Source organism: Dermacentor andersoni, chromosome 2 (genome assembly GCF_023375885.2).
Source record: "Dermacentor andersoni chromosome 2, qqDerAnde1_hic_scaffold, whole genome shotgun sequence".
NCBI classification, from domain to species: Eukaryota; Metazoa; Arthropoda; class Arachnida; order Ixodida; family Ixodidae; genus Dermacentor; species Dermacentor andersoni.
In genome coordinates, this window is record NC_092815.1 from 94,956,735 (window position 1) to 94,972,225 (window position 15,491).

General features: G+C 44.8%; 1 protein-coding gene across 5 annotated transcripts in view; it reads right to left on the bottom strand.

Moving 5' to 3' along the window:
- LOC126541599 (protein polybromo-1-like) overlaps nucleotides 1-15,491 on the bottom strand; it is a 75,167-nt gene that overhangs the window by 40,558 nt on the left and 19,118 nt on the right. For all 5 annotated transcript variants that reach the window (XM_055076780.1, XM_050188431.2, XM_050188428.2 and 2 more), the window contains exons 8-15: nucleotides 9,366-9,463; nucleotides 9,223-9,265; nucleotides 6,581-6,694; nucleotides 5,337-5,525; nucleotides 5,036-5,130; nucleotides 4,687-4,825; nucleotides 2,887-2,988; nucleotides 2,626-2,700 (exon numbers count right to left, since the gene is read on the bottom strand). In XM_055076780.1, coding sequence (XP_054932755.1) covers nucleotides 2,626-2,700; nucleotides 2,887-2,988; nucleotides 4,687-4,825; nucleotides 5,036-5,130; nucleotides 5,337-5,525; nucleotides 6,581-6,694; nucleotides 9,223-9,265; nucleotides 9,366-9,463 — 855 coding nt within the window. The remainder of the gene's footprint in view (nucleotides 1-2,625; nucleotides 2,701-2,886; nucleotides 2,989-4,686; nucleotides 4,826-5,035; nucleotides 5,131-5,336; nucleotides 5,526-6,580; nucleotides 6,695-9,222; nucleotides 9,266-9,365; nucleotides 9,464-15,491) is intronic.

Here is a 15,491-nt window from a genome sequence, read left to right on the forward strand (position 1 = left end):
TGTAACAATTAGTACAGTAATTCTTGTTGGTTCGTGTCAAACATGGCACATAATTCAATTCAATTCCTTAACTTCTTTAGCTTGGAGCACATGGATTTAAAACGTGGCACATTGATATAAACACAAACAAATGCAAAGTCTAGTGCTTTTCACATACTAATGAGCTTTCCATTAACTGTATCCCAAGCAATGTGACTTTACATTCTCTGAATCTGAGTAGTCATATAACTTTTTATCTCAGGTGGAGCAATGATACTAGCAATGTTATAACAATAGTAGTAATACCTTAAAATGTAAACTAGATATGACATAGCCCATGTCCTTGTCACTTTAAAGCTAACCATGTTAAAACCAGAGTATGCGGGAACAATACAGGATCCTTGTCAATCATATTAGCATTGTATCTCTTGAAACAATACAGAATAAAGTCTAACCTAGTTATAACAAAGTCACACTGGATATAAAAAACTTGTTATATCCGATATTCATCATAAGCATATATTTGTTACATGTTTATATTGATGATAAACATTTTACTTATTTTTAGATAACTTGTTATGTTCATGTTCACTATAGCAAGCTTTGAATGTAATATGGTACATTCAAACAAGACTACATCGAAACCGTTTACACTGAATTATCCCTTATATTGAACAATTATTGAACACCATAAGGTTACAATGAGAATATATAGGAAAAAATTACGGTTACATTGAATAAAACTAGCAGCCACCGCCGACATATTAAACTTCAGATAGCGCAAGGAGAGCAAAACTGCCCCAGAAGTTGGCTCTCCTGCACAGTGGTCGTGGAAGCTGCCACCACTCTCGAAAAAAGTGGTTTAGCCCAGCTGCGCCTGCATGGCTCTACTGCACCATGGCCAGGCCCCCCTCACCCCCCCTACAAAAAATAATCCTGGCCTGCACCGTAGACCTCGCTTACACAGCCAATCTGAGTTTCTCATAAGCTTTTTTTCCTGCGCGTTTGTGGCTTATGGAAGTTCACATCATTGTTTCATTGTGTTGTTTTCCCACATGTCTTTGTTTTTGTGTGATGGCTAGCACAAAGTGGCAGAATCTGCTATCAATCGTGAAGTTAGAAATTATAGAGTCGAGTGTGGAGAAAAAATCTGACATCGCGACGCAGCATCCTGGACTGACTTTAAGAAACAAATGATCCAGGACTGCTTTTGCTGTGCTGGTTTCTATGTTCCCAGTGACAGCAGTGAAAAGCCTGTGAAAATTATTCCGATGAGGGCAATGAAGCCGTCGCCTGTTTCTACGAAGTTTAGAGCAATTTGGCAGCACTTCAAGAAGCCGCTGATGGGTTACGGTTGAGAAATTTGCGTCTGCAGATAAAGGTGCCACGACCACAAGAGAGCGTGAGAACGAGGACTTCATCACTGTCATCGTGAATCACAACACGAATGAAGAGAACAGTGAGAACTACTCTTATCCTGAACCCACACGACACATACACGTGATACGTGAGCTCGCTGAGTTCCGGCACTTCTACGCAAACTAGGAAGGCTGTGGCCTCAGCTGCTCAGAATCCTTAGACAACACGGAAAAATGCGTGCTTTCCCAGGCAACAAAAATATTGAAGCGAAAGAAGACTGGGGACTATTTTGTGCCACAGTAAGCCACAATTACCTCCATTTCGTTAATAAAGTGCTGTTACAAATGGTATCTGCTTTTATGTTGTCAAATTGTTGAAAAGTTCTATATTGAATTACACACTATGTCAAACTGAATCCTTTTTTTTTCTTCTTTTTTTTTGTGTGTGACTTCAATATAAGCAGGTTTGACTGTACACATTTTATTTGTCCAACTACAGTTGCACTAGCAGTGCCACATGAATGACGCATACCCTTTCCTTGCGGCCATACCAAGTCGGCCATAAAACTTCATTCTTCATTTAAGTTCATCACGCAAGATATACCATTGGGCAATTTTGAAAAAAGACTTTGTCGCAACCCAGTCTCATCGTTTGTCTCACATATACCCCCACCACAGAGCTTACCATTGCCACTAGTCAAACTAATGCTTTGCCTAGTCGAACAGTCGAACTAGTTGAAACTAGTCGAACAGTTGCTTTCCACAGTTGCCGTCAGGCGGCAATGCAAGTTCCTGCTAGTGCTGCTTTGGCAGCAGCTGGCTTCCCTATAGATGAAGGTAACTTCATATTCCTTTTCTTAACACCAGCCAAGTAACTGTGCCAAGTGCCACATTGAACGGTCTGGGCCATAAAATGCAATCTATCAGGAAAATCTCATTAAGAACATAGCAATGGCAAGCACAATTTCTTTACTATTTTAAAAGAAAAATGCCCTTCCTTGGATTCTCCTCCCCTGTGTAAGGCTATAAATGCTTAAGAACAAAATAAGTACATAGTAAGCTAACAAACAAATCAATAATAATAATAAAAATAGATAATGCCTTGACTTTGCACATGTACCTGCCAAATTGATTAACTAAGATACTGACACTCCAATTACCTCTAAATAAATTTTTTCCCTTGTAGAATAACAAGGAAGATATGTTGAGCAAGAGATAACTGTTATTTCACTATGTAATGTCACAGAAAAAACTTGCCCTCAAAACAACAAGGAAGGCAAGGACCAACCTTTATCTTCTTGAATGCCTTGGCCTTTGCAGAGTAGCGTGACTCGCACACGTAGACATCCTTGTCATCAAATCCCTGTGTAAAAGACGTCTTAATTAAGAATGTCACTTGCCCCAAGTCAAATAGTCAAGGGTCCTCGTTTGTACACAGCAGCAGGCAACTGCAATTCTCATTCATAAAACTGCTGCACTCCTCTGGATCTAATGTAGACTGTGAAGGTTAAGAACAGATAATGATCCTGCCATAGTATGCTGGACATACCTCTGGTTTACTTTTGAAGTAGTCCTTCACTGGCATAACATAGCACTTGCCCAAAACTTGGTTCACTGGGATGGAGTTGTAATTGTCACTCTTGAACACTTCCTGTGAGAAAAATAGTGAAGGAAGTGCATTTGATTTTTCTAAACCTTACATACTCCACAGTGCAACTATGAAAGGCCACTGACAAATACTGAGCCATGACTAGTAAATGAGTACACTTAGTACAGCACAAAATCATAAAGCACTTGCCTAGAAATATGCTGCACAAGACATACAGAGGTGTCGAGCAAATCAATAGTCGAAGTGATACCCCTAACAAATGATAACTGTGAACATGCCACGCAATCATTAACAAGGATTCCTGGTGGAGAGTCCCTACTCACTTCTAACACTTGCGATAACACTGGACTATTCTTCGCAGAACTTCCTAGTGGAAAGACTATCTCCCCACTCCCACGTTTGCAATGAACATACTGGGCTATCCAGTGGTGCAACATATCTGGTCCTTCAAATTTCAATGTGTGGGATGCCACAAGTTCAGCCAAATCTCAACCATAATGTGCCACATACAAGGATGTGCATTTTCCTCTTTAAATAGTAGAAAAATGATTCTGCACTTACTGCTGCTTTGTTCTTGCTAAAATTTTGCAGGAAGATAGCATTTTAGTGTCCAAATCATCTAATGTAGCATTTTGCAATGTTATTTACATGGCTCTTAAGAAAAAGAATGTCAACTTGCTTTCATTTGTCTCTCAAATGCACGTCCGAGTAAATATTAGAAACCAATCGCATAGGCCATGTTTTGCTGCATTGCAGGCAACGAGAGCAGCATAGCCTCCACATTTTAAACAACACTTACTGCAGAAATCATTGAATGAGGCAAATTCTAATTTCTTTTTTTTTTTTTTTTGACAAAGCAGGCATGGAACAGTGCTCAGTGTTACATTGAACAATTCAAAGCATAAAATGTGATCTTTCTGGGAAATTTGAGCAAGAGCCCAACAGTGGTAAGCACAAAATATTTTTTCTATGATTTTAAGTGAAAGATGCATGCCCCTGTACATGGCTGTGTCCAAACCACTTCCCTGTCTTTCTTGCAACCATCACGATGCCCAATTTCATATCTCCTAGCATAACCTAGCCATAACATAGGCTGCACTAAGAAAATGGCCATCTTAGAACGCAGCTCTTAGGCGCCCGTTCTTGTGGTGAGCGTCGGCGTAACCAAGCAAATAAGCACAGAGAAGGATGAAAGAGCGAACGCAGAGTGCAGTGGAGGATGAAATATGTGAGGAGGAGGAGGGTATGGCACAAACGTAATAAGAAAATCTTAGTGCAGCGACGATGGGTACAAGATGGCGCCAGAGTAGTGCATGTCATCTGGGAGGTCTGTCTTCTGAGGCTGCTGTGAATTGCGCCCACACAACACCCGTGTGCTGCCTCTCTTGATCTCCAGATTAGCGAGGCAGTTGCATTATGCTTCGCTCTGTTTGTAACATGCCGCACGAGACAGGTAGACCACACCAGCCAACATAATGCGAAATGAAAACATGTATACAGTTGGGCTCAAATTTCGCATTAGGGAGTATTGTAATCGTCGTTGAATTTTTTCGGATCACTGTTACCAGCCTGCAGGCCAGTTTTGATACTGCTGCAGGTACAACCATTTACTGAACAAAGCTGCATAGAAAACAATGGTAGAGCAAACATTTTTACTCTTAAATGTGCACACATACACACACTTTCATCATCTCACACATCATATGATGGATCATGATCAAGATCAACAAGTCCACAAACCTTTTGTAAAAATTTTCTCGAGGCCAAATGGAATGTTTCATTTGGTCGATAAAACCAGCAGCCATAGAGCCACTGTTCTCCACTTTTATCCCTCCAGAGACGGTCAACATTTGTGATGTGAGGCTGCATTCCCTTTTCACTGGGAAGAAGACATCACAGTGGTTATAAACACTGAAGAAACACACTAGCATGCACATTTCACTTCAATAAGTATGTTGTGTTAGCTAACACCTACACTAATTAGCTCCTTAAGAGCATGCACATCCAACTATTGAAACATCTGACTCCCTGGAACAAATCAAGAGTCTCTTCCATGTTAGAAGATGAAGTGAAGTTAGCATATACATACCTTGGCTCAATGTAGACAAAGTCACCAACATGAATGACTATCCCTTTGTGTTCCGTGCTGTCTGATGAGGACATCTCATTGCTCTTCTCTTCCTCCTATGTTTAAAACAAGCACAATGCAAATAAGGTTCTGCTGGTATTGCAAGTTTAGAGACAGACGTTGTATCGCCATATCGCCTAGCAGGACTAGGTGAAAAAACAGAGTGCTCAGGATAGGAACTGTAGATGAAACTCGAAAGTGGTCAGTACAGTGATCAATACAGTGATCACATCAGCGATCACCGCAGGCAATGTGCTACCACCTTGCGTCCCTCCTGACTCTTCCTTTCTGCGTCGGCCTCTGCTGCTGCCTCCTGCTGTTCCTGGGGCAACTTCTGAGCACGCAGCAAGTCTACACTCTCCATCAGTTCTTGCTGGTTGTAGTTGAGAGCTGGACTCTGCAAGATGTCTCCCTGGCCACACAACTCGTCCCGAAGGCGAATGAAATAGGACTGAGAGAAAGAAATAGAAAGAAAGAAGAAATGCATATGCACAGCTTTGCCAGATTATTTCACACAATTAGTTGACAAAAAAGCAAGTGTGCATTGTAAGACAGCAAAAAATGTAGTCGGGAAAAGAACAAAACAAAACAGCAAAGGGACACAATACACAGAGAATGTATTTCACTTCAAAGCAAGAATTGCAAAAGGAACCTTCCTTGCACTACCAGGGCCAATCATTAGGTTAGGAAGCAATGATGAGATTCTCGGCAAGTACAGTTGCCAAAAGTTTCAAAGCTACTATGCAGCATGCTGTGATATCTGTTATAGGGCTGTGCTTCAATTTTGAAGCCCCTGCTGAGCTTTGATTGCTCCAGAGCTCTAGGAGTTGAGTGAGAGACAGTGCTTTCAGTAGACTAGCGTATGATCAAAAGGACGACGATGTACAAGAATATTATACGCTAGCTTATTTAAAGTATGGAAAATCAGCACTCCCAATCGTATATTCTGAATATTTCACATAATTAGTCTTGGACAAATATTCAATATTTTTGTGCATCTGATAGAATCTTATGCTATTCAGTATTTGCTTCAGATTAAATTTCAGCATTCAGAACTTTCAAGTTACATATTTGGAATAAACTACCTAATACAAATTTTGAAGCTTGAGCAAGGTAAGCAAGCCACACTGGCGTTGACACAGCTCCCCTTTTTCCTAAGCTTAAGAGTGACATGCATACTATAGCAATCCTGGAAAAAAGGTTAAGTTATGGATTATGGCACAGGGTCCACTATACAACTATCACTGTAGATGGCACCAGTGATTACTAACGATATTGCTTTTTGACACTGATTCTTCAAACATAAAAGCTGTCACCTACGAAATGGTTTTGAAGCTTCTTATGAAAACTACAAAACATGCAGTTTTGTAGACATAATTTTCTAGTTACTGAGCATGCTGGTACATAACCACATAATGCAGATCTACTGAATATTGCGCAAACGAATCAAGGACAGTGTGGCACAATCAAAGGTAATTAGAACCTCAAGGAAGTGAAAGCTAGTACCTGCAGTTCAACAGAATCCTCAAATGCCTGGGAGTCGGTGCGGCTCGTGCGTCGAGCTCGGTCAAATACATCAAAAACATCCTCTTGAAAACGGTCCAGGCGCAAGTAGCAACCCTGAGAAGTGCAAGAAGCGTGCAAAAGAAACAAAGGCTCACGGGTAAGTGAAACATAGTTAGGACCTCGTTGATACATTCCCCATTCATACTATTCCTGTTTATAATCTCATAGTAGAGAACACTGAAAATAACCAATTGAGATGATACAATTATATGTTTTCCTGGATAATAAACTTTTATCGTGTTTTTTAATCATGCAATGAAAAAGACACATAAAATGCAAACACCAAATTCATGTATTCCTGGAGAGCTTTTTTAAACAGATTAGCACTTTAAAATTAGACTGACTGGCTGCTCACTTTTCGACGTTAAGAGAGCATGCCCAAAGTATTCTATTTGAGAATACTGACACAAGATGCTTTCAATTCACGCATGCCAGCCACCTCCTGCGGTGTGAACTTCTGGCCCATTCCAAGGGGTCAGCACTTTCTTCAGTTTCCTGGCAAGCTCACTACTTATTATCGAGTAATCTGCACCTGTATCCACTAATGCATTCACTTTGTAACCGTCAACAAACACACGTAAATCAGAAGCAACGTTGCTCTTACAGTACTAGTTTCCGAGTCCCTCATCATCATTTCGAGTCATCGATGGAGATTCTGTTTTCGCGTCAGCAGCGGCCTTACCTCCCGAGGTCACTGACTCTAGTTTTCCCGACGCGGGCTCTGTGAACGGCATCTTGAGGAGCTTGATGATGGATGGGGGCTCGGTGACCGATACCTCGACGGCACTGTTGATCGAGGTTGGTGTTGCTGACAGGCGTATGGGAAGCTTTGACAAGTAGGCAGGTACTCTTCGATTTCAAATAGGCACTCACCATTTCGAGAGCAAGGTGCGTTCACTGGAAAACCACGAAGTCCTGCCTGGCGATAGTGGCACATTCTGTAGAGGTGGCCAGCTTCACCACAGTGGTAGCAAAGTGGTATTTGGTCAGGAGTGCGCCATACGTCAGCCTTCCTAAATCTTCTCTCGGGTGGTGGCAGTGTATTTCGAGGCATCAGGCTGTTCATAGAGGCAGTGGCTGTGGCGTCAGCACGCTCGGGAGTTTGCCGTAGCACATCAGCATACGAGACGCTCGGCTGGCGCAGTAGTGGCACTTGGGGCTGTGCACTAAGCTGTGGTTCCCGGACCGCCTGTTTGACATCTTCGTGAACCACGTCTACCAGCGAAGAGAGCGGTGGAGCGTTCTGGTCAAGCCTTAGCCTCTGAAACTCATCTCGCTCTACAGATCGCACGAGCTTCCATATGACCTCCATGCTGCTTCCGAACCGCTGGAACTGCGTCTACAGAGGTGATGTTCATTTCTGAGTTGTACATCCTTGATTGTTGTTGCAACGTGCTTTCCATTGTTGTTGCCTCAGAATGAAACTCAGCAATGGTGCGTGGCAGGCTCCAAACCAACCCTGTGAACAGTTCCTGTTTTACGCCCTACATTAGATGGCGATGCTTTTTGTCCTCCCTCATGTTAGGATCAGCACGGTGGAATGGACAGGACATGTCTTCTACATACATGGCGGCACTTTCATTGTCCTGCCGGTTTCTTGCTTGGAGGGCAGCTTCGGCCCTCTCCCTGTGGTCTGTACTCAGGTAAGTTGCAAGCAACTCTTGTCGGAAAGCATCCCACGACACAAATGTTGCTTTGTTGTTTTGAAACCACGTTCGTGCACTGTCCTCTAACATGAAGTAAATGTTTCATAGTTTGTGCTCTCCATTCCATTTGTAGAACTCCGCGACACACTCAATGCGTTCCAGCCAGTCCTCTGCGTCTTCAGATGTGTCACCGTAGAAAGGCTCTGGCGTCATCAGGGAGTCCCCTACGATGTGAGTTGGCGTCACTTGAGTTGTCATCTCAGTAGCGTTTCCGTTAGCAGCTGTTGACACTCCGATAGGATCCGGCAAAGGGAATAACTCAGGGAGCACACCACGTAGGGTGACGACTGCTGCATTGGTGAACATGAGTCAATTCGATGGGTGTGAGTTGCCGTGGGTCCGGTCCGGGCTTCTTTCTCTGACTCGAGAAGGGCTTGAAATCATACCCCGCACCTCCACCAGAATTGTAACACACAGTTGAGTGAAGGTACTTTAATTAGTTTACTTTGGGCGAACTTGTGCCCGACAAACAGCTAAGCGAGAGTCTCACTTCAACATTTAGTCTTTTCGGAAGAGTTCCACACCTCTTTTACTTCCCTCGTGCCCCTGATGATGACACGTTGCTCTGATCGCAAGTGCCTTGTGAGCCCGTGTTTCCCGCTTCACTGCCGCTATCATTCGCAGATAGTCATAAAGAATTGGACGGGTGCAGGAGTCTGCTGGCGCATGTGATTTGAAGGCACCTTGTGTCAATATTATGCAACTTCTTGAAAGGTTACCAGAAATTTGCATGTCTACTTGAATAGGCTCTAAGAAAAAAAAAGAACAAGGATGAAAGACACTGTCTTTGCAAGCAAGTGAACATTCAAGAACAATGCATGCTTCACTACATGTGTTTTCTGATCAACCTGACAATCAAGAAAGTGGGGAACATACCCTGTCTAATTTTCGCTTTATGAGATCCAGTGTCAGGATCCTCCTGTAAAGCAAATCGACATGTTTAAAGCTTCAAAAGTTTCAAGTGTGATAAGCAAGTGCAACAGTGGCACAATTACCCCAGTGTATAGCATATACTGTACCTATCCTCTGAGCCGTCAATGCCGACCTGCTGCCCTGATTCAGCAGCAGACTCCGACAGTTCGACCAAGGAATCACTGTAGCAGCGCCCTTCTTCGTCCTGAGATCAGAATGGAAAGTGAGATATGGGAGATTATAGGGCTGGATGTCAAGAACAACTACAACTAAAAAGTAGGGGTATGCAAACATTTAAAAATTTCGAATATTATCCAATATTATACGTTTAATATTTGTATTTGATTTGAAAAGCAGGCATTTTAAAATTTTCACATATTTGATTGGATACGAATATTTCAAACAAATCGAATATTGCTGGCTGTGCGGGAGCAAACATGGTTCTTAGCATGTATTTTTGTCTAATCTAAGAAAATGTGTCCGATATTGTACCGAATCTTGCAATGATTTCATGCTGCTGGCAAAATTTTGCCTGTAGAACAAGCTTTCGCCGTGGGTCCGGTACGGGCATCTTTCTCTGACACGAGAAGGGCTTGAAATCATACCCTGCCCCTTCACCAGAATTGTAACACACAGTTGAGTGAAGGTACTTTAAAGGGACACTAAAGCGAAACAATAAATCAGTTTAGACTAATGAAGCATTGCTTGAGAACCGTGCAGGCAGTCATTTAAAAAAATAATAGTTTGATTATTAGATGAGAAAATGAAGGTCCAAGTATCGGTATCTGAATTTCGTGCCGAAACCCCAGCGCCGGTACGTCAGCGTGACGTCAGGGATTCCAAAGTATGTTTTCGCATTTGGGCCGCGTTGGTTGAATAAAGGTTCCCGAAACTTGCCATGTTTAATATTTGGTTCCTTTAGAACACAATGTAGTCAATCTGTACCGCTATATATAATTAGTAGACCCTAGAAGATGCCATCAAAATCCAAGACGTCACAGCCCCCAGGTGCGGGAACTTCAGTAGGCGTCGCCACCCGTATTTCGTTCTTGTGCTTTTTCTGGCTTACCAAACGTCTTATCGTTGCAAGAGTGATGTTTTTGGTGTTGTAGAACGGTAATTTACTCATGCAGAAGAAATCATTTTTCACTTTAGTGTCCCTTTAATTAGTTTACATTGGGCAAACTAGTGCCCGACAAACAGCTGAGCGAGAGTCTCACTTCAATTTTTAACGTTTGCAAACAGCAAGGATGCACTCTTGTGCAGGTTCCACCTGCTGTAATACTTAATAGTTGTTGTTGATGATCATTCAGGAAGGCACTGCCGTTTTATGCATATACTGTCATTTATTCCTCAAGTTACAGTTATACAAATAATAGCATTTCCTTTGTTGTTGTTGAGTTGTTCTGCCTCCGTCTGCTCTGCAGCTTCCCTCAGCCCCGCCCCTCCCCCCCGACGAGACGTCCCCCCATTGCAAGCCCAACCAAAGTCGTAAATTTGAGGAGAGTTTCAAGGTATGGGGAAGCCGTCGGCGGAGGGAAGCGCCGTTCTATTGTTACAGCACAGCATCTGGAGTATCTCAATTCATGATACAAACAAAAGAAAAAAACACCAGTGAGTACAAATGTATCAACACTGCCCCGCAATATGAGCTCACTCATTCTACGGTTCACAAATCTCCAGCGGGCATAAGTGCTGAACTGAGCTCCTCACACGCTTGCCTTGTAGCATCCTGACAACACATGAGCGGACATTTCTGTCTGGCCAGGGGAAAAGAGAGCAAATGATCCTGCATTTCTATAAAAGGCGCGGAATATTTTCCTTTACCAAGGTTATGCCTCCGATTTTGGGCCCCTCCATTCTAGTTTGCTTAGAGGCATAGGCAGAGCGCAGCTGTCGTAGATACTCATGTTGCCAGGCTCGCCAAAGCACGCGTGAAGCATCTGCTTTCACTTTTTTTAAAACATTAGAGGGGAAGATGCGTTCGAACCCAGCACCCAAATCTCAGTTCCTGGCAGGGCTTTGAGACATCTGCCAGTAAGGAAACCGGCTGGTGCTAGCGGGTTGCCATCATTTGGGTCATCTGGTGCGTGATTCAGGAGTCTGAAATTTATGACTGCTTCTACCTCGGCTAGTACTGTCGACAGCTCAACAAAGTCAAGACACTGGCAGCCGATCACCTTTTTCAAAGCAGTTTTTATGCTGCAGGCTAGCCATTCTGAGAAACCTCCCCGCCATGGTGCATGCTCTACGATAAATTTCCATTCTACGCTGGCATTGGCAAAATAACTCAGTGTCTCTGGGTGCCGCAGGACTTTTCAAAGTGCGAGCTCCCTTGAAGCATGCTTAAACGTGAGTGCATTGTCTGAGTAAGTGATTTTGCACAGCCCCCTACGCGACACAACGCGATGGAAAGCCTGCAAGAAGCTCCAAGTAGTCATGTCGTTTACGAGTTCGAGATGCACTGGCCCTAGTCACCGTGCACATAAAAAGTACAATGTACGATTTCACTTGCACGTTTTCCCCCTTAACAAAAAGGGCCCCATCAATGTTAATACCCACCACCTCAAAACGGTCTGCCTTGGTGGTCTGCTCAGGTGGGAGCAGTGCTGTCACAGTGTCAATACTCTTGGCACTGTAATGCTTACACACCACTCATGACCACACAACACTTTTCACCAACTGGCGTCCACGCACAACCCAGTACTTTTCGCGCAATTCCACGGGTGTGTCTCTGGCGTCGCCGTGGAGAAGTCGTTGGTGGGTCTGCTGCACAAGTAGCACGGTGTATCGATGTCGCTTGGACAGCACAACAGGGTGTCGTTCGTCGTGTGTCATATTCGATGAACAGAAACGTCTTCGTATGCAAAGGAGGCCGTTGTCATAAGTCCAAAGCGGGAAATCCTTAAGTGTGAAGTTTCCTGGTAACTTGTTTCCACTTGCAGTGCATTGGAGCTCCACAGAGAAGGATGAGCTTTGCACTTTCCTTAGCCAAAGGACATGGGCATCGCTGACCTCTGCTGCAGTTAACGGACCAGACCTGTTAACATCTCCGGGGAGGTTGTTTATGAATCAGGGAACCTATGCAGTAACCCGATCCACCCTGGAAGCTGAACTAAATCTGACAAGGTCGAACAGTTCGCCTCCGTCATCCACAGTAGTATGCAGTACCTCTATCTCCCTTTTCTGTTCCAGTTATTCTGGTGTGAAGTCCCCATGTTGCTGCTCGATAGGCCATTTCTCTACAGCCTGCATCATCCACACTGGCCCGTTCCACCACAACTGGCTTGACTTCAGATAGCTTGCTGTTACCCCGAGTCATGAGGTCTGCTGGGTTCATTTTCCCAGAGCAGTGTTGCCATGCCATGTCGGTGTTTTCCTGAATTTCTGTGACGTGGTTTTGGACATATTCCTTCCATCTTGATGCATCACCTCAGTTCTAGCTTAGTGCAATCATAGAATCGGTGCACAGTGTAGGGGTTGAGGGACGGACTTTGCGATGAAAACCACTTGGGAGGTTTTATTTTACATTATATACAGAGAGGTCAGAGACAAGTAACAGTTGTACAGTCATTACGGGCCGTCAGCAACTCGGACGCTGCGGCCCGCGGCAAGAAGTTCGAGAGAGGTCAATCAGGGAATGCTCCGGGATCCTCTAGAATGCTTCTTTTAAACCCTTCGAGGACTGGAAGTCGTGTCATGTTCGGCCAATGGGAGAGCCCGCTCCGATGACGCCACCTTCGGCCAATGGTAGGCCCCCGTGCAGTGATGTCACACCTGGTGGCTCTCTGCGGTCTTGCCTTGCTGACTTGCAATGCGCTTCTTCAAAGGCGGAGAAGGGGGACGATTGGGCTCCATTGTCCGAGGGCTCACCTGCTCCCGGTGGTACGGCCCCGCTGTGGTGGCAAATGCCTTCTTCAAAGGCGAAGAAGGGGGACGCTTGGGCCTTCCCGGTACATCACAGCCGTCCGGTTGTCACGGCGCATTACCGCCGTCAGGCCGACCCGGTACAATAGCGCCGTCTTGGTCCGGGACCCACTTCCAACAGTGCCGGGCTATCCCCTCGCTTTTCTGGAAGAGTCAAGCAGTGAATAGCGACCGCGGAGCACACGAAGTGGGGGCCGCCAACTTGTTTGCACGTGTCTTGCCTCAGGAATGTGTCATCCGTGTTTCTGCATCCCTTACTTAGAAGTGGCGCGATTCGAAGTGGTCCGGGGGAACTCGAAGTTGATCTATTTCCAAATCGAGATTCGACTGCATAAATTGGTAGAGTCAGGATGCTAGCAACGCTGCAATCAGCTCCACAGTCTAGCAAGTCTGATTTTTCAGCGGCACTACAAGACATTTAGCCAGGACCAGCAGTGAGCGGTGTGCGCCAGTTACGGTCTCTGTGCAGAGATAAACCGCAACATCGTAAGCTTTGGGGCTGGCTTCAGCAAAAATATGTAGCATTCGACACCGATTTCCCTTCAGCGCCAGCGTCGTACGTACTAGGGACCTTGATTTCACGAAGGCAAGTGAGCTCTCCAAGCCATTTGGTCCAGTCATTTTGGAGGTGGTCTGGCAGTGACTGGTCCGATGACAGATTCTCTTTCCATATTACTTGGAAAAGAGCCTTGGCTATGACCATATAAGGGAAAGCGAGTCTCAGAGGGTCATAGAGATGCGCAGTCATCTGTAGAACAAAACATTTCGTGTTCGCCTTAGCGAAGACGATTAGAGTGTCAGAAAAAATGGTTAAAGAATCCACTCTTGGGTCCCATTTTAGGCCTAGCACCTTCAGCAGGTTTGGCGCTTGGCCCAACGAACCCCCATCGGGGTTTCCATGAGCAAACAGCTCCTTTATCTTATCACTATTGCACCCCCATTTTTGGAGCTGCGTTGACACTGCTTCGAAGATGCGATTGAGCTCTTTGTGGATTTTTGCTGCCTCTTCGTCGTTAGCGGTGCCGCAAAGTAAGTTGTCTACGTAGATACACTGCTGCGAAATTGCCGCTGTTTCTGGATAGCTTTGCTTCAACGCTGCAAAATGACGTTGAAGCATCGCTGCTAGAAGGGTTCAATGTGGTTCCGAATGGGACTCTTGCCTCCTGAAGACTGCCAGCTCAGGAAGAGGCCTGCCATTTTTAGGTTTTTCTGCGAACCACAGAAACCTCAGTGCATCTTGGTCCTCGTGCTGAACGTCAAGCTGAAGAAATGCCTTTTCCACATAGCCAACGAGTGCCACTTTTGTGACATCGAAAATGTCACACGGACACGGACGGCACACGGACGGCACACGGACGGCGTCAGGATTTAGGTTAGGTCCGCTGTCCAGATTTTCATTAAAGGACTTGGCACCTGCACCATGTGATGACATGTCAAAAACTATATGCAGCTTGGTCGTTGTACTGCTCTCACAGAGTACTGGCTGATGAGGCATGTTATAAATGCACTGGCCGTCATTACAAGTACTGTCCAATGCATTTTCGGCTACGTCTTCAGCCAATAATAGCCTCATTTCATTGTCGTACTCATGCAGTAGGCTCGGTGCTCTCAATAGCTACTTGGTCAGTTGGTGGAACTGCTTCTCCGCAACACTGTGGTTGTCTGCAAGTTTGGCTTCTTTTTACATGGCAGTCTGACCTCATATTACTCATTCACACTTTTGATGCTGTCGGAAAATTCCTTGACTGCATGCTCACCTGAGGTGGTTTCCAATGGAGTGGGACACTCCAATACTTTCAAGCTCCCAGAACGACTTCAAAATCGGTGCTCTTTTCGATAGTTACTTCCGCCCGTGCGGCACCGTTGAAAGCAGGACTGCACATCTTGTTGCATGTCTCCATTGACATCTCTTGCAGATAAACTGAACTCTGCAAGTCTTTGAAAGATGTCCACGCTTGTACAGCGAAAGCAACTTCCCTTTGATGTAGGAATGGCTTTCTTCTCTTTTAAATCTAATTTTGGCGTTGCACTCTTGGCTTGTGGGGGCCTTTGAGTCGCAGAGTTTGCACTTCATGCCTGATGCGGTGCCATGCAATGCTGCTGCGGACAAGGTACAGGCATTTCCTTGTTTTGGCATTTGTGTTATATTTGGGAGGTGGCTAACCACTGGTGTCGTGTCGTTAGTGCTCCAGGGTTCATTCTCGGCTCTCCAGTTCCAGCTCGAAGAACCAGAGTAAATGATGAAGTGGCACTTGGCAGGATGATTCTGACGAAGATGAAGTCATTGATGAGGTGTCATTATCCTT